The sequence below is a fragment of the Otolemur garnettii genome, unplaced genomic scaffold (assembly GCF_000181295.1).
Source record: "Otolemur garnettii isolate 467f Iridium unplaced genomic scaffold, OtoGar3 scaffold00002, whole genome shotgun sequence".
Classification (NCBI taxonomy): domain Eukaryota; kingdom Metazoa; phylum Chordata; class Mammalia; order Primates; family Galagidae; genus Otolemur; species Otolemur garnettii.
In genome coordinates, this window is record NW_003852397.1 from 29369638 (window position 1) to 29394376 (window position 24739).

The 24739-nt window shown below is 41.9% G+C and overlaps 1 protein-coding gene and 1 non-coding gene across 2 annotated transcripts in view; one reads left to right on the forward strand and one right to left on the reverse strand.

The window, feature by feature from the left end:
• Positions 1 to 24739, reverse strand: part of CACNA2D3 (calcium voltage-gated channel auxiliary subunit alpha2delta 3) — an 876027-nt gene that overhangs the window by 147317 nt on the left and 703971 nt on the right. The window contains exons 21-26 of the mRNA XM_003781696.2: positions 23862 to 23907; positions 23604 to 23701; positions 20581 to 20674; positions 17443 to 17538; positions 12266 to 12387; positions 9097 to 9177 (exon numbers count right to left, since the gene is read on the reverse strand). Coding sequence (XP_003781744.2) covers positions 9097 to 9177; positions 12266 to 12387; positions 17443 to 17538; positions 20581 to 20674; positions 23604 to 23701; positions 23862 to 23907 — 537 coding nt within the window. The remainder of the gene's footprint in view (positions 1 to 9096; positions 9178 to 12265; positions 12388 to 17442; positions 17539 to 20580; positions 20675 to 23603; positions 23702 to 23861; positions 23908 to 24739) is intronic.
• LOC111725826 lies at positions 9455 to 9558 on the forward strand. Its single transcript, XR_002773793.1, has one exon. It is a non-coding gene; the product is annotated as a small nucleolar RNA U13 (small nucleolar RNA).

Sequence of the window (24739 nt, forward strand, 5' to 3'; positions counted from 1 at the left end):
AAGATACTTATATCCAGAATATATAAAGAACTCTTAGAACTTGACAATGAAGAGACAACCTAATCTAATTTAAGTATGGGGCAAATGATCTGGATGAACATTTCTCCAAAGAAGATATACAAATGGCAATAAAGCACATGAACATAGAGTCAGCATAATTAATCACTGGGGAAATGCAAATCACTTCATGCTCACTATCATGGTTAAATTTCAAAACTAGATAATAAGGAGCAGATAGGATGTGGAAAAACTAAAACCTTCATACATTGCTGGTAGGAGTGCAAAACTGTACAGCCACTTTGGAAAACAATTGTCTCATTCTTCGAAATGCCAAATGTAGAGTTACCCTATGACCTAACAACTCTACTTTTAGGTATCTCTCCAAGAGAAATAACAACATATGAACACCAAACTTGGACATGAATGTTCATATCAACATTACTAACAACAGCTACAAAGTGAGAACAACCCAATGGTCCATCAGGGTATGAATGGGTAAATAACATGCTGCATAACCATACAATGAAATATTAATTGGCAATAAAAAAGAAAAGTACAAAAACTACCAATGGATAAACCATGAAAACATTATGCTAAGTGAAAGAAGCTGGCCACAAAGGCCATATATTATATGAATCCATTTATCAGAAATGTCCCTAAATAGGAAAACCCGTAGAAATAATAGTGGTTTCTTGGGGCTGAGGTAGCAAGCAGTGTATTAAGAATGGGAGAAGAAAAAAAAAAATGAGGGAAGATATATGGTGAGTTCTTTTGGTGATATTAAACTAATCTTAAAATTAGATTGTGGTGATAGTTGCACAACTCTGTCAATCTACTAAGAACCAATGAACTGTATAAATGGCTAAATTTTATAGTTCATGAAATATATTTAAATAAAACTATTAAAAAAAAGAAAGTAAAATGTGGCTCAGCATCCATAGCACCGTGGTTATAGTGCTGGCTATATCCACCGAGGCTGGCTGGTTCCACCCTGGCCCGGGCCTGCTAAACAACAATGAAAACTGCAACAAAAAAATAGCCAGGCATTGTGGTGGGCACCTGTAGTCCCAGCTACTTGGGAGACTAAAGCAAGAGAATCCCTTAGGTTGCTGTGAGCTGTGACATCATGGCACTCTACTGAGACTCTGTCTCAAAAAAAAAAAAAGAAAAACCGAAAATGGACAGCAGCCTACATTTCACCTGGGCTATAGTTTGCCAGCCTCTCTGCTCTACAGCATAGGTAATAGAAGTATGCGTGTAAGCTTCAAAGTGTTAATATGAAACACGTCAAGACATTTTAATGCTACTCCCACATGCAAGTTTTCATAGAGAACAACATACAACAAACAATACTGGCCAGTGACAAGTGTTGCTGGGTGCAACATGGCAACTCTTAACAAACAGAGCAACAGCAATAATCAATGAGCAGCAAATGATTACTGAGTACTGAACTGTAGACATTTACCAAGCACTTTAAATATAAACATATACATATTTTTACACATACACACACATACACATATACTCATTTATTTCTCTCAACAGGAGGCAGGGGTATTCCCCAAAGCCAGACTGAATCTGGGTGTATATGGGTGTGAAAAATACTCCATTATTGGTTAATTCCTTTCCTTTTCTGTAGTGATGAAATAAATTTTCATCTAGGCTTTTAGAAATCCAATGTAAATACCAAAAAATAAATAAATATATATATGTAGATAGATAGATAGATAGATAGATAGATAGATAGATAGATTTAGCAATGTGAAAACTAAGGCCCAGGGTGGTAGTGGGGGCAGGGAATGGCCTGTACTCACTCCTGAACACTTAGTTCACGGTGAGTTTAACCTCCATATCCACCACGACCTCTCAAAGAGGTGGCTTAACTTTCCAGTTCAGAAGCCAGGCGTGAGGACCTTTTGCCCCAAAATTCTGCTATTGATTTTTGAGTGGAGGATATGCTGAACCTTTTATGAATTTAGAAAGGGATGGTGACTGCTGGAAGTGAGTGCCCTGGAGACTTAGCATAGAGGATCGAGTTTCTCCAAACTCTGGGCTATTTTTATTTCTGGGCCAATAATCCTCAACGTGCCCTTGTCACTGGCTACTGTGGGAGGCAGAGCAGCTGTTCTAATTCTAAGTTCTAACTCTCAGATTCTGCTGCAGACTTTAAATACAGCCTGGTAATAACTACAACACTAATCCATTTCTTTAAATTTGCTCTTGTCAGTCCTACCAGTTTAGACCTGCTTTTTTCTGTGGATTGTACCCATTCATCTGTTAAAAAAACCAATGCCAAACACATGAAAAGCCCTACCTGATAGCTGACTTTTGGAGCCAAGATTTGCCTTGAATTCCCTACTTACCCTGGGTCACCTACCTCCCTCCTTAAAAGCTTTGCTTTTACATCCTGCTAAATACCCTCAAAACCCAAGAGGCTCATTCAGGTCTCAGAGCCCTCTCCTGGAAAATGGATGTATTTATGCAGAATCTCATTCTAGATTCAGTCGAGATTTTTGGAGAACTTCGTTCCTTTTGTCTGGAATTCTCTTCCCACATATCTTTGCATGATGGCAGCATCTCAGCATTCAGATCTCCGCTCACATCACCTTGTCAGGGAGGCCTATTTTAGCCACCCCCATCCGGGAGAGGCATTGCCCTGCCACATACCCGTACGAGCATAAGTAAGAACACGAGTGTGCACTTCCCCCTTTGCCACTGCTAACCACACTTCGTCTCTTTATTCCGTTCTATTTTCTAGAGATTATGTACCAGTACTGAGATTCCTTCCTTCCCTTTCTTCCTCCTATTCATCCTTTCCTTTCTTTTTTGAGACAGAGTCTCATTATGTCACCCTCGGTAGAGGGCCGTGGTGTCACAGCTCACAGCAACCTCAAACTCTTGGGCTTAAGCGATTCTCTTGCCTCAGCCTCTCAAGTAGCTGGGACTACAGGCGCCTGCCACAACACCTGGCTATTATTTTGCTGCAATTATTTAGCTGGCCTGGGCTTGGTTCGAACCCATCAGCCTGGGGGTATGTGGCTGGCGCCATAACCACTGTGTCATGGGGGCCAAGCCCATCCTTTCCTTTCTTTGTTCCTTCCCTTCCTTCCCTCCATCCTTTTTTCCTCCCTTCCATTCAAGCAATATTTATCAGTTATCTGGTATCTCCCATCCAAATGGAATCTCTCCACTGGCAGCGTCTTGGCCATGCTCAGTGGTCTCAGGGTGCTGCAGCATTTGGGCAGAGTGATTCTTCATTGGGCAGCTATCAGCCCAGCCTCTGGGCATCGGATGCCAACAGTATCCTCATTGTTACATCAACCAACATAATCCTGACGCACTCTACAATGCCCTTAGAGTACCTGTTTACAGTTGCATCACCAACACTAGGTACATAATAGGTGAAAAATATGTATTTATCTAATTATTTAGTTTAAAATGTAGCAATTACACAGGATTGTTTTAAAAATTAGTCTGTAAGGGAAAACACTGAATTCGAAGACACAAAGAAATAAAGCCTGTGTGTTCTCTTAACCCAGTGATCTTCAAACTCACCACACTGACATTTTGAACCAGATCATTCTTTGTTTTGGAGGCTATCCTCTGTGTTTTCCCCAATATTTGGCACCATTCCTGACCTCTACCCACTAGATGCCAGTAGCACCTCTCCTACCAGGGGTGACAATTCAAAGTTTCTAGATGTTGCCAAATGTCCCCTAGGGGGCAAGATTGCCTCTGGTTGAAATCTTATTGGTCTAATCAATAAGTTTTCATCTTTGCCAGAATAAAACGCTTCCTTTGCTCAGGTTTAAGAAACTATAGGTTTATCTAAGCAGACATGATACATAATTTCTGACATAGTAGTTAGATCCCTCCACAGGCATACTGCTGAGCTGAATGTGTGTCTATAACATTTTGCTAAGAGTATTCCCCCAAGTCCAATGATGGGTCCACATTAAATACTATAGTCGGGTTAAACAGCACATACCTAACAATAACTAATGGTTGATGATGTTAATCCATTTTCTAATTAGCTGATTAAGTGGGATCTTTCCTTCATTAAGCTGCCTTGATTTATGCAAATTAGACTGAGATTTATGAGATTTATGCTAATATCCCCCCCAAGGAATGGATCTAATGCTGTCTATGTTTCTTGCAAAGAAACAGGCTTGCAGATCAGAGCCCCCCAAAACCTACTAAAAATCATTGAATTTTACAATTCAAATAGTGAATTTTCGGTATATAAATCATACCTTAAGAAAGCTATTTTAAAAGGGCTAAAGGAGCATTAAAAAATGCTTCTATACTGTCTAAAATATTTTCTTTTCTGCTGATGATCAGATTAGCTATTCTAAACATCACCTTAAATGTGTAAACCTCAGAAAAGACATCAACTGATGCAGAGATAACTACTGGTTCAACACAGTCGCTTTTAGGATGGGACACCAAACAAATTTCTATCCTTTAAACTATCCATATTGGTCTATATTATATTATTATGATGTGGACTGGGGTTGTAGCTTCTAGGTACCTCTCCTACAGCTTTAATCAAGTACTTTGTTTCCATTGCCTAGTTCAGTGGTTCTCAACTTTCCTAATGCCTCCGATGCCACGACCCTTTAATACAGTTCCTCATGTTGTAGTGACCCCCAACCATAAAATTATTTTCATTGTTACTTCATAACTGTAATTTTGTCACTGTTATGAATCATAATGTAAATATCTGATATACAGGATGTATTTTCATTGTTACAAAGGGGTCATGACCCACAGGCCTAGTTAGTAAATTAGTAAGCAGGTGAAAATGGAGCCCTCCTTTCTTGAATCACTTATTCCACTGATATTTCTCACATGTCTACTACGTGTTAGCCTTTGTACTTGGCACTTGAAATAAAAAGATAATTGGGACAGTTCTTGCCCTTAGAGAATTTATAATTATTTAAGAAATCAAAATGGAACAGTTTTAGGAGCAAATTTAGATTTTGATATGTTAAAAATGTACATTTTGAAGTAAATGTAAAGCATTCAGAATTCATTATTTATTATTTACAAAAATGCAGCAGCCTGAACTTCATAACAAAAATTGAAATTAGTTTTTGTATTTGTCAGAGGGAGGGTCTAGAAGGCAGATATGGAGGTCAGACAAACAACGCAGGAGGGGTTGTTGAGCTCAGTTCCTTGAGGAACCGACCCCTTGGCTCAGCTCCTCCTCCCTAAGACTGTCTTCTCCCCTCCAGGGCATTTCCACCTGGTGTGACAGAAGCAGTGCCTACTACTCTTGACCTACAGGGCCAAATTTCTCTGAGAGGGGAGTAAAGAATTACCACCATGACTAAGGAAATTTATGAAACTCAAGTGGACGGTAAGTAAGTTAGGCCAAAATGGGTTTCTACGAGTTCAGTTCAATTTATAAAGCTCTTATTGGGGGGCAACAATGAACTATATTTTAGATATTCCACTGGGTTATACTGTGAGGAGGGACAGAAGTTGAAAAAAACAAATCCTTGACCACTAAGAGCTTCCAGATTTTTTTTTTCAGCTTTTCAATTCACTTCTTCCTATGTAAACATGACTTTAAAAATAGCCACTATTTTACAGATCTATGGAAGAAGGGAAGGATGTCAATCACAGAGCCTTGTTCCTATGGTTTCAATGTGCCCCCTAAAGTTCATATGTTGAAAATATAATTCCCAACACAACTGCATTGAGATGTGGGACCTTTAGAAGTGGTCAGGCCATCAGGGCTCTGTCTCCATGACTGGACTAATGCTGTTACCATGGGAGTGGGTGAGTTATCACAGGAGTGGATTCTTGACAAATGGCCCACTTCCTCTCTCTCTCATGCTCTCTTGCCCTTTCACTGTCCACCTTCCTCCAAGGGATGATGCCACAAGCAGGCCTGCATCAGATGTGGGTGCCTCAACCTTGGGCTTCCCAGCCTCCATAACTGTAAGAACTACATTTCTTTTTCTTTACAAATTACCCAGTTTATGGTGTTCTGTTATGGCAGCATGAAATGGGCTAAGATACTGGTTTATTTATAGCTATAAGTGGAGTCTCAGGAAATACTTACTGAATAAATGAATGAAGGGCTATACCACCAACTTAAAGACAAAATTGGATTACTCCAAATCGTAGCATTTTTACACTTTCTTATACTGAGAGATTTTCTTGTTTATCTTCTCATCTAATCAACACAGAGTAAGGCAAGGGAGGTAATAATCCCAACCCTATTTTAGATAGACCTTCAGAGACCAAAGACCACACACTTGGCAAGTTACAGAGTGAGGAACAAACCAAGGTGGACCTTATAGTCCAAAGTTTGCTTTTCCAACAGCAACCAAAAATGGATCAGAGACCTGACATACACAGAAGGTTCCAGGGCTCTGGAGAGACCCGGTAGGCCAAAGGACCAGTCCTTCCACTTCTGGCTGTGCAGTGGGAAAGCAATTTGGAAAACCGCAGCACACTGGTGGCAGTGAGAGGGTTGGCAGGCTTCATAAGAGAAGGGCCGCAAGCAGTGTCATAGGCCGGGAAGATGGATGGGGCCTGTTTATGCACTGAGGCTGACGTACAAATGGAATCCTGCCCAGTTTGACTGGCCTTTCTTCAAAGGTGTCATTGACAGATGAGTATATAAATGTTTTTGTTTAAAAAATAAAAAAAAAAAAGAGAAGAGAATAAAGCAAAAAACAAAACAAAACAAAACACTCTTTCTGCCCGTCACACACATAGCCAAGAAACATGAGAATGCCAAACGAAGCCTGAGGAGTGGGGCAGGCCTTTCAGTGGAGTCCTTGATAAGAGTTTGCAAAGTTGTACACCTTTTCTTCTGGATCAATTTTAATTTAACACAAAGTTTCACTGAAGCCCCAAATTACTGCCAGTCGACTGTCTCCCATCTGCTGTTGGAGGCATGCTGACGGGACAGGCCTGCGCACATATTCCTCTTCATCTGCCAAAGCAAGGCCTCTTCCCCAATTAAAAGGGCCTTTTTGATTCTAGAGTGGTAAACAATGTCTACTTAATTTGAAGAAAATACACAGAGGAAAGTTACCAAACCTAATCACACAGTGACATGATGGCTGAGTCAGAGTCAGTGAAACTTTCAGGATGTGCTAAAGAGGCCGTTCTGCTTTTACAGAAAGAAAGGTCTTCCTGAGGTCATTGGCTTCCCGGGGTGCATCCACACAGCCTTCAAGATCAAAACCAAGCAATTCTACCATGCGCGGTTTGAAAAAGAAGGTTAATAATCACCGATTTTAAAAAGTAAGAACTAAATACAGTTCTTCGGATGACCTGGCTTCTTGGTCTTACTCTGTAATTATCTTCTGAAAATGGGGACCATTTGACACACAGAGAGAAGCAGTAAACAGGAGGAGACCTCGTCTACCCATTCAGCATGGCCAACCCTGTCTCATGACCTGCCTGTGGTCTCCAGCCAGCTATGTCACTCAATAAAAGGCCAGCAAACCTCTTGCAAAATGCACGTTCTTCTCTAACCTGGATACACGGTACCAGACAGTCTGTTTCAGCCTTTTTCTGCCAAATGGGCATTTGTGAAATATAAGGCATTTGGAAACATATGGCCATAGTTTGTAATCTTGGACAGAGTTGGCAGGGATAGGCACAGTGACCTTAGGGCCAACCCAGAGCAACCTTCACAAGGACTGAATTAGAAACCAAGGAAAAGACATTTCAAACAGATGGACAGAGAGCTTGGGCCAGAACATGTCTTTGCCAGCTGCTGCATGTGGCCAGGGCTCCTAGGAGATAACATACCTCCAGAATTAGCTGGCTGGGCTAGCCAAGAGGTAAGCAAGTCTGACCTCCTTTAAGCAAAAATAAATCTTGCTGAGTTAAATGGTCCTGTCTCCTACTTTCCTTAAGGAACATGAGACATTAAGTGACAAAATCTGAAGACAGCAACTGTGAATCCTCAGAGCCCATATCTCCTGGCTGATTAATTATAGGTCTACTTAGTTCAAGAAGAGCCATAGGTCAGATTTATAAGACTGTTCTCCTTGTCATATCCAGGAATCCAGAAATAACAAGGGCTGCCGTCCCTACATTTTTCAATTCCTCTTAATACAATTATGGTGCATAGGCAAAGTCAGGAATAAAATCAGGAAAAAAACAGTATTTCCTAGCCAAAGAACAACCACTTCAAATGGGTCTCCTCCATCTGCTCCATTTGCATTTCTTCCCACAAATATTCATAGTGTGCAAAGACACAAAAGTTGATGTTCAAAGTCATCCTCAAGTACCACTTATTGAAAGAGGCTGCCTCAAAACAAAATGACTCCCTTTGGTAAACCTGGCCAATACCAGGATGGTGCTTGGAGTGTATCACCCATCCATCAACCAACAATTATACCGTGGAAAGGACTATGTGCCAGATGTACTCTGGGGATTTGTTTTTGTCAGAAGCTGTCCTCAAAGAAGGATCTGTGGTAGATTCCAGCGCTTCATGCCAAATACCACCAATGAAAGGCCCCAGCCACCCGCTGACACTTTTTAGAAATGAGAGAAATGGGAAAAGCCAGAGACAGGGAGTCTTTGACAATTCACAACCCTCAGTTGTAAAATGTTTTGGCTTTCCCCTGGTCCCAGACCCAGCACCTGCAGATACATACACGCTAATTCCTCATACAGATTAGGGTGATGAAAACTTCAGTCTCTCTGGAGAAGAGCGCATTTCAGTTTGTGTTTGCCTAAAACAAACTTGTAATTTCCTCGTACGCGCACTGTCATCCTAATGATATAGAAGCAGGGATTGTGGCATTGACTTTGAAAGAACACGCTATCTACCACCAAGAAGTCCTCTTTGGCATATCAACAATTTCTTCCTGGCTAAGAGTTTAAGAATAGAAACCCTGGGAAAGATTTCTGTTTTCACATCAGTAGCCACCAGTTATCAGAGCCTTGGTTTGGAGGAGATGACACCAAGCTGAGGAGGAAGTCATTTAATATTTTTTTGCCTCCTTTCAAAATTGACTTTCTGGAGAATACACATGCTGCAAAGAATCAGATTGACTGGTCAGATGAATGGATGCCATGCTGACTTTATGCTCATGATTGAAATCTGCTGTTTACCTGCCACCACGGGAGATTTCCGCTCATCCAGGAGCTGGATGGAGGTACTTGCTGTCACTACATTGCTTTTGTTGACCGCTCCTGTAGGAAGAAAATACACCATGACAAAAATGAGAGAGCTGAAGTGTACATGTTAAAAGAATAATCATCTTGGCCTACAGTTGCCAATTCTGCAAATTGTTCTGGGGCTTGGTTCCCAGACCCCAGAGTTCTCTGGGCCATGGATGCCCTGACCATTCTGTCAGGCCATCACTACAGTGTGGCCAGTCCTCTCAGCCAAAGGAATCAATGCACTGAGTTAGGATCACCTGCACTGGGGAGTATCTAGCCTCTTCACATCAAAAATATTGACTGTCAGATCCTTTTGTAGTTCATAAGCGTGATGATTGGGTTTTCATGCCCATGCATGAGATGTGCCTCCCACAAACCTTGTTACCACGTCGGCACATTACCCGTCTGACATGAAAAAAAAAATAAAAACATTGACTATCACAGAGGGACAGTGTCTTTTGGTTACAGACACTGTGGTTACAGACTGGAGTGCTAACTTGTGTCAGTGGTCATGTTTACATAGCCTGTCTAAAGATAGCCATGGAGATCTATGTGAGAGTTTTTAAATTATTTTACAATTTGGCAACTTTAGCTCTAATTGCTTGGTTAAACCTTTACTGATCTATAAAACTCTAATTTCAATCCCAATTTTTCTGAGCAAAACCATACTAAACAGGGCAAGAGAAAATATATAGTCTTTACTCCAAATTCTTATTATTATGAGAACAATATGGTATTAGTATTAAGAGGTTTTTCCAATACCAATGATAGTCCTAATACTCATCCATTAAAAGACACTGAACACAAATTCTAAACACTCAGAGTTAATAATCGTTAGTCCAATGCTTGCCTTATAAAAGCTATTCAATCAATGTGAGGTGAATGAAATCCAATTGAATCGAGAAGCAAGGGAAATGTCAGACCTGAATTTGAATATACTTATGATGGAAGCATTAGGAATTTTTTTCTGGCTCAATTCTAAGCAACAGTAAAAATCAGCTTCTTCCCCAGTTTGTATAGGTATTCAACACACAGTAGAGGAAACAAAAGCTATGTTGATTGGTTTGATGTAACCATGTCAGATTGTATAAAAAAATCAACACATTGTACGCCACATATGCATAAATGTATTCATGATCTATGTATATTTAACTTAATAAAATAAATTAAAAAATAAATAAAATTTTTTAAAAAAAGAAAAAGAAAACAAGAGAGTTCCATCGCAATGACTTGTACATGGTGATTTTCAAGATGTTCCCTGAAACTAAAAGGGCCGTGAAATTGCAAAGGTACCATGTCATCTGTAACTTTATATGAACAAAGTATATTTCATTTTACTTTATGATTACATTGAAAATTCAGTGAAAACCCTAGTTGTCAAAAAACCAATTCAATAACTTCTTTAATTGATCAGAATTTTTTGTACCCCAGATGTAATTCTTTTAGGATAAACAGTGGATAGCAAAAGAACTGATTTGAGGGGCTGTCACACGTAAGTGTACACACAGACAAAGCAATTTGGAGGGATGCTCTCGCCTCTCACTGCTCTTTCTTTCTTTCTTCTTTTTCTTTGGCTGGGGCCAGGTTTGAACTCACCACCTCCGGTACATGGGGCCAGCACCCTACTCCTTGAGCCACAGGCAGGTCCCTCTCACTACTCTTTCTCTCTGCACATTTGGGCAAAAGACAGTCATAAAAGGATAATTTGGCAATTCTATTAATGTGTGATACAGATAAAAATAAAGACAGAGCATCAAGTACTTGGAAATTTATATTTGAGGAAATGATGTGCGTGCACATCAGGGAAGGAGCACAGACTCAAAGACCCTTAGCCCTGAAGAGAACCTAATAGTATGTCCTGATAATGTGAACTCCCAGCCAGAAGAGAATGTCATCAACATTCAGCCTTTCCTTCAATGAGTCCATTAAGGAGGCACCATCTTCCTGATGAATCCATTCAACCAATTATTAGACAATTCTTGTCAACATACCTACAAACATCAAAAGCATCCTTCTAGAAAAGATTTTTACTCATGGAAATGAGGAAACACTAAGACTTAGGGAGATAGATTAGATACAGGCTCCTGAAGAGCTTCCCTTAGGGTTGAGCTAGGAATGTTTGGAAGAGATTAATTTGAAAGGACCCAATATAAAATATAAATACAGATGAAACTTTCCAGAGCAATCCAAGTTTAATTCATCTCAGAAGACTCTATAATGCTCAGTGTAGAGCCTTACCCAGAATAAGTGTTCAAAATATCAGATACATGAGAAAAGGAAAAACTAAGAATAGTTAAAACATTTCCAGTTGGTCTTGCTTCTACCCCTGGTTAAAATACGAGGTCTGACAGTTAGGTTCGTGAACTCATCTTAGAAAAAGTGCTATATGCCTCATTGCTGAGTATCACTATGGTCACCTTCCAAGCACTCCCCTTGGGAAGCCATGCACAACACCAGAGCCTAGTCTACCCTTCAAAGGAATTTGGAACTCTTTTTTTAGAATGAGGTATATAGCACTTTTTCTAGGATGAGTTTGCAAACTTAATTGTCAGACTGGTAAGACTACACTTAGTTCTTTTTGGAGGAAGGTGACCTTAACTTCTTTATGCCATTATCAAATCTATGACTGGAAAGATAATCAGTCTCCCTGGTCACTACAGGCCTCTGCCAGGAGAGTACGTGGCTATGCAAACTCAGTTCTTGCTCCTACACATCAGCATAAATCAATTCAGGTCAAATGGAGAATTGTGGACTCTGAAGTGATCTGACTTGCTGAAGGCTCTGGCAAAGGATATCTGAAATTTCTCTAAGTGGCCCTCTGACAATATTAAAAAACAGCAACTGAGAAGTTTATATTCAAGTTCCCAAGAATGCAGAATACAAGCCCTAGTTCTCAAATCCTTTTACACAATTTGGTTGAGTGAAACCATCATTTTATTTGGTGCCATAACACTTATGGAACAGGTCACTGGTTTGGAGTGGGCTCAATATTTAGCACTGACAATGAAGGTTGAACTCGGTTCCTTTGAGCATTCAGGTAGCTCCCACACACACTTCCCACAACATTCAGGCCCACTGACCCAGACAGACAGAGCCTGGCTCCAACATGGGCACCCACCTGTGCTGAATGGGATTGAGTAGACAAAGCTCCCTGGAATCTGCTCAGCTGCCCTCCGGTACCAGAGAGGGAAATGGTCTGCATTAAAAATGTTCTCCTTGTCTCCAGCCTTTAAGAAGTCCCTAGGAATGGAAAAGAATAAGATCATGGCCTACTCAGCAAGGTGCCATGTAAACGTGAACAGGGTACATCCCAATGGCCTCTGTTGGGTAAAACCAGTCTTGCCTTTGAGAACTCCAACTTTCTCAGCAGAGAGGGAAACTGCATAATACCAGGCAACCTAAATTCTTAAAAATATCTCGTTGAGCTATGGCAGTCAGATTACCAGTAGGGTAAACATACTTTTTCTTACATAACAGTGAACTAATTACCTTAAAGTTTGAGGCAAGCAAACAAAAGAAGCAAGGCCTCCAAAAATCATATTGGAAGACCAGAGGATGGCCTCTTTACAACAAAGAGCTATGCCTGGCTTTGCACACACACACCTGTGTGTACTTTAGGGAGAATCAACTTCTTAAGTAGATCTCACTCTTCCCAAAACAAGTGAAAAGAAGGCAAATCACTGTTCTTAGAGAGTGTGTAAAGCACATACAAGAGGGCCCATGTCAGGGTCTTTGCACCTGAATCCTTCACCTGCCTACTCTCCTAGATAAATAGGGCTGCTCATGTCCCCCCTGTGAGCCCCCTGTCCTCCCAACTCCCTCTCCCTTGCACCTCCACCCCATGTCCCCACCTGAGGGAAAACTAAACACATTCTCCTTCCCCTCTCCTTCTCTCAAAAGGGACACATCCTATACCACCTACTTTATGAACCTCTAGAAACATGTGCAAGTTCTGACCCCTCCTGGGCCCACACTCTCACACATCCATACTTTTTCTTGTCCTTATCTGCACAATTGCCGCGCGCCCTCCCCAAGGCTCCCAAGATCTCTGAGGATAGGAGCTTTGCTCACTTTTGTGTTTCCCACCACGGAGTCTTAAACATACTCAAGTCCCAGTGTAAGTTTGTTGACTTGACTTAAAGAGTCACATTTACCCTCCAATACTGAGTGCCTCATCTTGGTCAATAGGGAACAAGTTGGGGGAGGAAGTGACTGCCTGGCTAGTCTATACACTGCAGTGATTTTCAGGAAGGGAGACGATGTGTAAGTAGAAAAAAGCCATCAGTTAGAGCAGAAATGGCACCATTTTTGATCCAGAACTTGCAGCAAGGAGTTGGTCTCACATGGACCAAGGAGAGAAAGCTTGAGGTGGCTCTGAAATCTGTCCCCCTGTAACTTGGACTAGCATGTCCTACTTCCTCTCTAAGCTCTGGGGCCTTTTTCCAGCATCTCCAGGGCCTGGCTCTCAGTAGACACTCAGTGAATGCTTAATGATCACAGGATTAATCACATCTCATATCCAGGTAAGAGCTTGTCACGTATTAAATATAATTTCTTCTATCTAGTCTAAATAAAATTTCTTAATTCTTTCAAAATGAACAACCCTCATTGGTTTGACCACCTTTTTTGTAAATGTTCTATGTTGTAAATCTGCTATGAAATTTTGTGCTCACCATAGACAAAAAAATGATCTGACATGTAGTATAGCATAGCGACCTAAATTTCTTCCCTGACTTCACTGACAAGATGAATCTCCAGAAAATAAAAACTTTAAGAAATTTGGCAAAATCACTCTATCCTCATGCAGGAGGTGGAGGCCAACGTTGGAGTCTGAGACTGAGAAGGTGCAGGGATCCCCCCCATGCTAATCAGAATGCTGCACACAGGGACTCCCAGCCTCGGCATGACAGACGAGTTCCTTCTGGTGCTGCTTTATTCAATGCTAATGTTACTGGATCCTAAAATCATTTGGTTTCACAAACATTGAAATTGTAGCCTTCTAATTTTTTTCTTTAGACGTGAGATTCTTCATAAACCTGACTTCGACATGTGTGGAGAGGAGTCTTATCTGCCCACCTCTTGATAGGCTGAACACAGCTGCCTTCTGCACTGGGCCCTGGGCAAAACCACATGTGGGCAGAAGATATCTTCATTCCTGGCAAATCTTTTCAGTGGCCAGATGCACATCACCACAGGCAACAGGTGCCCTGTCCATGCAGAGTCATTGCAGGTGATATGACAGCTTGGTAGAAGGTGTGAGGTAATCCTCACTTAGACTGGTGGTGACACTCAGGCTTTGGGAACGGCTGGCAATAAGTTTGGAATGCAGCACATCTGGGTGTCTGGTGCCCTCCTGCCCAGGACAGTGCAGGCACCCAGGGCCACAAGCAGGAGCCTGCACACTTGATCTCCATTAGCGCTGGTGTTAATGTGAAAGAGTTTGGTTGCTGGGAAACCTTGCAGGCCTCTGTCAACTACCAAGAAGTGATTCAAGAAGAAGCAGGAAAGAGAGAGCTGATTCTACAGAATCCCACAAATGCTTTTCAGGAAGAAAGATCTTTCTAAGTAAGAGGAAAACCTACTGCTGGATACCCAGGGGCTACTGTGGTGCTGTGTCAGCCAGGCCTACATTCTGGACAGAGCTGGTGACCTTGAGTGAGTAACTGAGTCTCTGAGCCCCTATTTACTCATCTATAAAATGGGAATAATAATATTGCTGCACTTACCAGGATACTATCAGAATTACACGAGACCCTACATGAAGGTGTCACATAACCTGAAAATAGGCTCAAACAAATATATGAGATTCTAAAAGTCTGAGAATCTCTTTTTGTTTCCTGGGGTTCAGATGGAGGGCATAAACTGCCATCTTTCAAATTTAGAGCTGCAGAGGGGACCAGTAACGACACTGAGAAGGCTAACATCACTAGATGCTGTGTGCACAGTGATGCGAGAGGTCACACTGAAGACACAAAACATACTGTCGCCATTGGGGATGATGGTTACAGAGGAACAGAGGCCATGAACTATAACTGACCCACTTCCAAATGCAGGTAATAAGAGAGGGAGTCTCAGGGTAGGAGACTGATGATAGCGCAAGTTAATTCCAGGGTGGGGACCTTGGATTATCAAGCTCTCTACCCAACACTTTGAACGCTTCCTTTCATGCCCTAGACAAAAACAAAAATAAAAATCAGAAACACGGGCTGGATGTAGTGCTCATGCCTATAATCCTAGCACTCTGGGAGGCTGAGGCAAGAGAATCACCTTAGTTCAAGAGTTCGAGACCAGCCTGAACAAAGCGAGATTCCATCTTTACTAAAAATAGAAAAACTAGCTGGGCGTTGTGGTGGGCACCCGTATTCCCAGCTACTTGGGCAGCTGAGGCAGGAGAACCACTTGAACCCAGGAGTTTGAGGTTGGTGTGAGTTAGGCTGAGGCCATGGCTCACTAGATTGGGTGACAGAGTGAGACTTTGTCTTAAAAAAAAAAAAGCAAACAAAAAATCAGAAAAGCTAGACATTTTCTAGTCCTGGCTCAGAGAGTATATCTGCATTGCTGGATCTCAATCCTGATACAGCAATGCAGATACAGTCTCTTGGGAGGGGATAGGTGAGAAACGGCTCTAAGTCAACAGACAGCAAGGTGCCTCTATGTGACCCAATGGTATGAAGACAGAAGAAACATTTCATCCATCCACACAGTCAGTGAGTACCCACTCTGGGTCACAGAGTGACAGAACGGTACACAAAACTCATCATTGTAGATAGTTTTAGCTTCCCAAAGCAGCTTTACATCTATAATTCTTTTGATCCTCACAATAACTAAAAGAGATCATTACCCTGACTGTTCAGATGAACAGAATGAAGGCACACATGTGAGATGAGCCAGATACACAGCCCAGTGTAGTCCTGTTGTTTTTCAAATCCATCCCAATAACACAGATAGATGTCAGACTAGCATAATTTCACATTCTGTTGTTATTATTTGCTTGTTTTAATCTCATTACCAGCAGGAGCCTTCCTTATTGTGTCTCCCTTTGCCTCTCCAAATCCTAATAGCGGAAGGTGGTATGTTACTAGTAATTCCTAGAAACCTGCCCTCTGGAAAAATAATTGTTTAGAGATAAAGGGCTGAAAAGACTTAAAAAAAAATCAAGTCCTAACTATAGTCAATTTCATAAATGGTAAGGGGGAGAAAAGAGAAAGCCAAATTTCTAGGACAGAATTCAAAGCTAGTCTCCTCCAAATAACTAAGAATTGATGAATCTGCCATTTACCAGATTTAGTTTTATAAGGTTACAGCGTTGGTGTCAGGGCCTTGTCTGGAGGGGGCATGGCTGAACTCAGGCTACACAGAAACGAGACATCTCCGCCCTGGGCGCCCATCCCCTCTCAAATCTGCAGCCACCCTGTGTTTGGTTGTTCACCCCAATACCCTGGAGGTCAGAGTATGTGCTATTTCCTGGTAACCTCTGAACTCACAGGTATACTTGCAAGCTACTCTCAAACTTTCTGAATCTCATGATCCATTTGTCCCTGGCCTAATAATGCCCCTGCCTTAGGGAAAAGAGATCAAGAGAAACATTAATGGGCTCAGAAAGACTTCGCACTATCCACCAGCTCTGGAGAAACACAGTTTGGTGCATGAAGGACTCGTGTCTCTCTGAAGACACAGGCTGAGCAGTGGCTTAAAGAGCATCTGCGTGGTGAACTCAGCTAATTTCTGCCCACTGTCCAAACAGGGTCTCTTTGGAAGTATAAAGAGATATTGTCAAACCCCAGTGCCCCCAGACAGCCCACCCCTAGGTGTGGAGATCTGCAATCCCTCAGGCCAAGCACAGAGCCACAGAGGTTTGTTAAAACATAAACAAATAAACAAGGCTTGAAACTCTGACTTTCCTGCAGGCAGGAATTCCTCAGCATCCCTGCAGAACAGCTGAATGCCCTGAAGCCATTTGTCGGGAGATGAGTTTCCTCCCACTGGTGGCTCCCCCAGCAGCCGCACTGCTTCCCAGAGTTCTGAAATGACTCACCGGGAGCAGGGGAGGATTCCAGCAGGGTGGACAGGAGCCAACAAGCTTGAGGAACAAACAGCTGTGGAAGGGCTAGCGGGCAGGTGAACACACACGCTGGGACCCCCGTGGTAGAACATAAAGGGAAAAGTCTTAACAGGCCTGCTGGTGGCCTCAATTTTGTTTCTACCCGCAGTAGAATCAAGGAATGCAACAAGCTTCCCCCTGATTTCCCTATTTCAGGAGCTCCCAGAGCCCCGCAGAGGAGCCCCCCTACTTACTGATTGGTGAGCTGCTCAGCCCCAACAAACAGGTTGATTCTGGAGAGGCCTGTGCGGGTGCCCAGAAAGGCCACCTCCACGCCCTTGTCAGAATTCCTGAAACAGAACAGCAGACATCAGGGGATGCTTCCAGACAGTAAGCAGAGCATGCCTTTTGTTTCTCAGGATTCATGGAATGGTTTTCAAAATAGCAGTTTTGAAACCTGAACTTTAACAGAAATTACAGGAACACACACATACCCATGTGCAGGAGTGCGTGCATACACACGCACACACACAGATGCACAATGTACAGAATGAACACACTCATTCCTCACTAAAGTTTTCACAGTGATACTTTCAGGGAAATTGAAGCAGTTCCTGCCCAAAAGAGCAGAATGAGAAAAATGCATTTACAACCATAAGCCCATCTTTCTCTCAGGTTCCGCGTGTAAATTCAGAGAGAGCAGGTTGGGAATACATCAGGCACTAAGGAGAGGAAGAAATCCTTAGGATGAGTTTTCTGCACTCATGCTACCCAGGCTATCCTGAGCTGATTAGTAGAATCTGTCATTCGAGAGAATAAACAACTGAGCCACTGACCCAAATTTGCAGCATTCCACAGCCTGGAATTCCACGTAGTCGGAATAAGATCTGACTTCTCTCCAGCTGTGGGACACTAACTTATAACTCCTACCAGAGCACAGGCTTCAGTCTCACTACCAACCCCCCAAAGATGAAGCAAAAAATGGCTTCTTCAAATCGACTTGTAGGGTGTCACAAATAGACAATGCAAGAGCAGCCATAGCAAGGAAAACTGATTTGAAAAATTCACTAAAAATAATTTTCTTTCAACATTCAAGACAAATTTTATAATGTTTGGGCATATTCTTCTACAAAGTGTATCTTTCCTTTGAAAAAAGGAAATGGTCTTCTCCACAAACATAATTTTATCCTACAATAAAAGTATGAAGGAAATGCCAATTCTTGAGTTTTCTTCTCTGTGCTAGATGCCAGTAGCAATTTGATCTCGAAGCATTATCCAGGTTATCTTCAGTATCAGATCATTTGGTTGCTTCTTTAATAGTCGCCCAAGTGGTCAATACTACCTGTAAGTATTTAAGTTTGAAGAAAAGCCAACACCAAGCATTGATTTCTGCTTGTAGCCTACACCAGCTCAGAAAGCCAGCCTGTCCTGTTACAGACATGGACTACAAAGCAAGCTTCCGTTCTGATAACCTTTCATATGTGTTAGGAATGAGTCAACCACCTTTGTTCAAGATTTTAGTTTCAGGAGAGCTTAAAAGAAACATTTCCACATCCATTAGAAAATGTAACACCAGGAAAGGCTTGATTCTTTTCCAAATTCCCTATGTAGGTTAGCAGTCCAAGAACGCTCTCAAATAGAATGGAAACGGTGGTCTCTCTTTGGAGTTCCAGACTCACATGGGTCAACAGCCTATCTGACATCTTCACTCAGGAGAGTTTCAGTCAGTTTAAGCTGCCATGTCTGGAAGGGACTTTGGTCATGCCCTGATCCTCCTTCAGCGCCTCCTTTCCTAACCAATGGCCCCACCTGCCCAGGTGTCATAACAGAGACCTGGAATGATCCCTGATGGCACAGAATCCCTGCCTCACACAACAAACCATCATCAGGTCCTGGGAGGTCTCACCTCTGAGGCAGGCAACAAGTAGAACTCTTCTCACTGTGCCCATTTCCCTGGCTGGAGGGACACTCCCCATATCCCCAGAATGCTTTAGGAGCCTTTGATATTATTCTTAAGCCATTACTCTCTGTGCTTCACATAGAAGTAGAAAAATTTTTTTAAAATTCAAGTCTTCCTTCTTAAAAGCCATCAATGATTTTGCAATAAAGTATAAAATTCAAAACTTTCCACTTGATTCCCAAAGGTATAAGACACCAGGCCCCTCTATAGCCTCATCTTCTGTTACTATTTCAACTATACTGGCCTTCTCCAAATTCCTCAACTGTGTCAAATACCTTCTCACTTCAGTGCCCCTGTGCATGCTGTTCCATCTTCCTAGAGTGCTCCCTAACCCGTGAGCTAATCCTCCTCTTCTCCGTATACCCTAAATCAGTGATTTTTCAACTGGCATGCTGCGGCACAGTGTGCTGTGAGAAGATCTTAGGGTACCACAAAAACTTTTAAAGATCATTAATGAAATTATTTTCAAAGAAGTTCAAAGCACAGGAAGTATATTCTTTTTTTAACTTGATCAATATAAGTATGCCACAGAAATTTAACTACAGGTTCAAGTACGCTGTGAGATAAAAAAAAGGTTAAAAAACATGGCTCTTGTTACAGTCTACATGTCTCTACTTTTCTTTCAAAGCAGTTATGATTCTTAATAGCACAGCACACTATATGCCACAGGTACCATGATGGCAAGGACGCCATCTGTTTGGGTGACTTCCATTTCTCCAACACCTAGTTCAGTACCAGAGACACAGTCAAGACTTAATGAATGAATGAATGAAAATGATAACACAGTGAAAGCTAGACGCTCAAGGGAGGGCATAGAAAAGTGGAGAGAAATGAATAAGGCATCACACGAGGATCTAAGGAAGCAGGAACAATTCTTTTTCTTATTCTTAATCTCTAAGAGCCTACTTAAAATAACAGCAAAATAATAGTAATAAAAACGAGCGCTGAAGCAATTCTCACCCTAGCTCTTGACATCAGTTACCACTGTCTTCCTCTCACGCCCTCCATCTTCTACTTCAGATATAAAACCGCAGGCTTATATCTGACACCGTGGGAAGCAGAGCTCTCAACCTTCCCCTTCCCACTCACAGCAGAACTGGCTCAGTTCCCTCAAGACTGTGAGGTACAGGGAGCCATGGCAGAACACAACACGCCCCTTCCGCCTCCCTTGCTCTCGGAAGTGTCACCCTACCTCAGCATACTGAATTTCATGTAATGTTAAAATTCAAACAAATTATATGTCAAACCCAGGAGCTTGCCATCTAAGCCTGAGCCGCTAATCTGTTCTAGCTTTTGTGGTTTGGAGCTTTGGGAAAAATTAAAGAACTTTAACACCAGGCTCCTGAAACAGCTTAGTTCTTTAAACCATAACCATATTTTGGAGTATTGGTAAGGAAATGGCCATGGAAGGGCGACACATGCAACCACTTACTCAGATTTGTTGAGAGCCAGGCTGGTCCAGTATGCCTCAATAGGGGCACTCACCACAGCATCAAAGAGGACTTCTTGGATCAATTCCTTATCACCTGTTGGGAGGGACAGATGAGAAGACAGCTTTGGCTGGGCCAGAAGAAGGGAACAGGAGGCACTCGCTGGGCTCATTTTGCAGTTCTTACATGGTGAGTTGCTTTACGAGTTAACCTCCTACCAGTTGCAAATATAAAACAGTTCTGACACTTGATATGCCTGCAACACAGGGGCTTCTAAAGCATTTGGTGGAGACGACAGTAAATTGAGAGGCTTCGATGTCTCACAGTTCAGTTTTTGGCTTTCTCTCCCCATCCCACAGTGCAGGCCATAGACCAGCATGCGAACTCCTGGATGTGGAAACCAGAGGCCCAGTACTCTCTGGACAGCTGGCTCTTGTCATCCCCCTCTCTGCCCTTTAGTAAAACCTTCAGGGCAATTCTTCAGTGCCCTAACCTTACTCAGTTGTAACATAGGAAAGAGATATCATAGCTTGATGACCACTGGGACTATTACTTTGTGATGTCTTCCACTTAAGAATGTTTTCACTTTAGAGGAAACTATTTATTCTAGTCCAAAGGGACTCTTGGCAGAGCTCTGTGGAAGAGGCCGAGAAAGGAAGGGCATATCATAGGTCTGGGAGAAGACTGTAGAACTCGCTAGGCATTCCACAGAGGAGGCAACTAATTATCACAGGAGGCAGACTAGCCCTCACCCTGAGTTGGGACCAAAACAAAACCACATAGAGATTCCCTGAAAAGCAAAAATGGGAAACAGCTCATCATCAGTAAGACAATGGTGAAATTGAGACATAGTTATGTAGTGAAATTCTATACAGTAATTCAACAAATGCATTAAAGCTAAGTGATAAACTCAAATAAATTTCAAAAATATGATGAGTGGAAACACAAATTATAGTACATATACATATTATATGCATGATAATATATATAGCAACTCATGTAATATTATGCCATACATTCTATATATAAAGTATAACATATAAAAACAATAATGCTATGAATTATTTATGGATACCTACATATATGGTAATCATATAAAATACATGAGAATGAGGAACAAATCAGACAGTCGTTCTCTTTGGAACAGAAGTGGGACTGAGCAGGGTTACACAGGGGCTTTGACAAAAAGCACCTGAAACAAATACGGCAAAATACCCAGATTCGATAAAGCTGGATGATAACTAGAAATGTATCTTTTACATTAGCTTTATACTTGTGTTTTCTAAGTGTGTCATTAGAAAGTAAAGTAAAATGAACAATTGGGTTCATATATATCCACCAGACTGTTTCCCTTCCACAGCATATCTACAAAAAAAACAAAAAATTCATTCCGTGAAGATGTGGCTTAGTGGCTGATCCTACATCTCTTAGGACTGCTGAAGTTATTCTGTAAAGATAACATATATAAAGCACTTTTCATATCATTGAATAAGCAATGCCGGTTAGAGGTGGGGGCAGGTGCCATGCTTATATGGTCTGATAATTAAGTTCATGAACTCATCCTAGAAAAAGTGCCATATACTGAGTTGTTGAATATCATCAGTACAGTCAACTTTGTAGTTCTCCCTTTAGGAAGTTATGCACTGATGCCAGCACCTAGTCGACCCTTTAAAGCAATCTGGAACTCCTTTTCTGGAATGGCCATCAAGAATGTCATTGTATTACCCTCAATGTCCAAATGTCATCAAAGTGTCCTCCTTTCAATATTTTCTTTATATTTGGGTAAAGAAAAAAGTCACTGGGGGCCAGTTCAGGTGGGTAAGGAGGATGTTACAATACAGTTATTTGTTTACTGGCTAAAAACTCCCTCATGGACAGTGCTGTGTGAACTGGTGCACTGTTGTGATGCAAGAGCCATGAGTTGGTCGCAAAAAGTTCAGGTCGTTTTCATCTAACTTTTTCACATGTCCTTTTCTTCCTACTTTCACAGTCAGCCGATGATTTTAATGTACAATTTGACAAATTTTTGCAATGTTTTCATTAGTTCTTCTCAATACTATACTGGCTGCCCTGACCTCTCTTCATCAGTGATGCTTTCTCTCCCCTCAGAAAAATATTTAATCCATTTGCACACTGCTATTTCATCATGGCATTATCCCCATAAACCTGGACTATAATATTCCTGATTCTACTTTTATTCTTTCCACGTTTAACAAGAAATTTAAGGATTGTTCATTGTTCTAATTTAAGTTCCAACATTCTTGGGACAGCACACAAAAATACACAACAATGATAATGAATACCACTCAGCAAGATACTGCCACATCTCAATAGGAACACAACTGTAAGACACTGATACAGGAAACCTCACAGAGCTGTCTGTGCAATGCTGCCAACATCAGCACTGGGTGGTAAGTTTGCAAAGTTAATTGTCAGACCTCATATTCACTGTGGCTCTTGCCCTCCCTCTGGGGACATCCAGCTCAGCTGCTGCTCTTCCCTGCACAGCCACTGGCCATTTCTTACTCACTGAGGTCCTCCAGAGGATGCTTGGTAGGAGGAAGGAAGAACTTACACCCCCCCCCCCCGGAGTAGCATGTCCTGGGGTGACACCATTCTTAGGAAAACTAGGAGACTCAGATGATAGTCTCAGAGAAGAGAAGACAAGTCCTATTGCCAGCCTTGCTTTCTCACTTGTAAGATAAGGGAGCAGGATAAGCAAATGCGTAGAGTCCCTTCCTGGTTGTAACATTTCTATCCTATTTCATTACTTAGCTAAACGGGTAAGTAGGGGGATAAACCCAATGCAAAGGGCTAAACTGGGATTGCAGATTCGGTGCAATTTTTTGGTAACCCACCTTCTTTCTTCTGTTCCTATAGGAAATAGATGTTTGGCTGGATTTCCCATTACTGGGATTATCTGCCAAAGCAAAGCTTCCCTTGAACACTGAAGTAATAAATGGTTTTGTGTTCATTGCCCCCCACCACCACTTGCAGGCACAGCCCATTGTGAAAGCGCACTCACATTGCAGCAATGGTTCTTTGCCTTTGAGGTAGAGCTTAATAGCTTCTAACTGAGACAGATGGCGGTGCTCAGGGTGCAGGTCAGTGTTGCAATAGGACCTAAGAACATGATACAGCCAAAAGAAGAATCTATGAATATTTATGGCACCTCTTTGCTTTGCCTTTGAACCAGGAAAACTGGGGAAGGGTGCACAAACAACTTGAAACCAAAGAAGGAAACAAAGGATGCCAATGCCAATGAAGGACTTTTAATTCTTACCATTCATCTGCCAAGGACACATCAGGGTGTTCTAAATCATGCAGGCCTAAAGGTCAAGGAGAAGGAATTAATGAGTAAATATCACTCCTCTTCATCCTCCTGTATGCTTCAAATATTCTAGGGTAGGGCTGTCGGGGGTGCTAAGGGTAGACATCAACTCCAAAGGGACCTGTCTGGGAACAGGCACTCTAAGCAAGGAGCACACACTCCTTCTTCTCAGGCAGAACTCTCTCTCCTCCCCACCTCACTCACCCAGCACTGCCCCCTTTCCTGCACCTGTGTCCCAGGAAAGCCTTAACTCATTCAAAATAAATAAAATGCTAAGAGTCCTGAGGGATAAGCTTAATAGGATCATGGTTGAGAAACACTGACTCTGGCGCCCCTTATAGTCTGAGTTGGGAACTGGCCTAGGCCACTCAACTGCGTGACGTTAGCAGGTTACTGTACTTTTCTAAATGTCAGTTTCTTCATGTGCAAAACAGGAATAATAATAGTCCCAAACTGATGGGTGGTTGTGAAGGTGAAATTATAGGTTGAAGGAACAACATGAAATTGTCAATACTCAACTGTTTTTGACCAGCAAAAATTACTAGTTGTTACAGGATTCTAAGTAAAAGCGAGTCATCGGTCTGGGAAGGTAGGTAGGGGAGCTGGGGCTTGCAGGAAATCCGGAGGTTTTTATAGACTGCTTCAGACTCCCCAACTGCAAAATCACAAAACCACTCTCTCTTTCCATGCCTTTTCGTGTGACTAGATTTTGATGGGCTATCAGCAGACAGGCACTGCTGAATGATGCTTACAGCCTATTTTAGGAAGTCATCTTCTTAAATGACCAATAGTATCTGACTTTACTCAGGACTCAGTTTCTTCTCCAGATA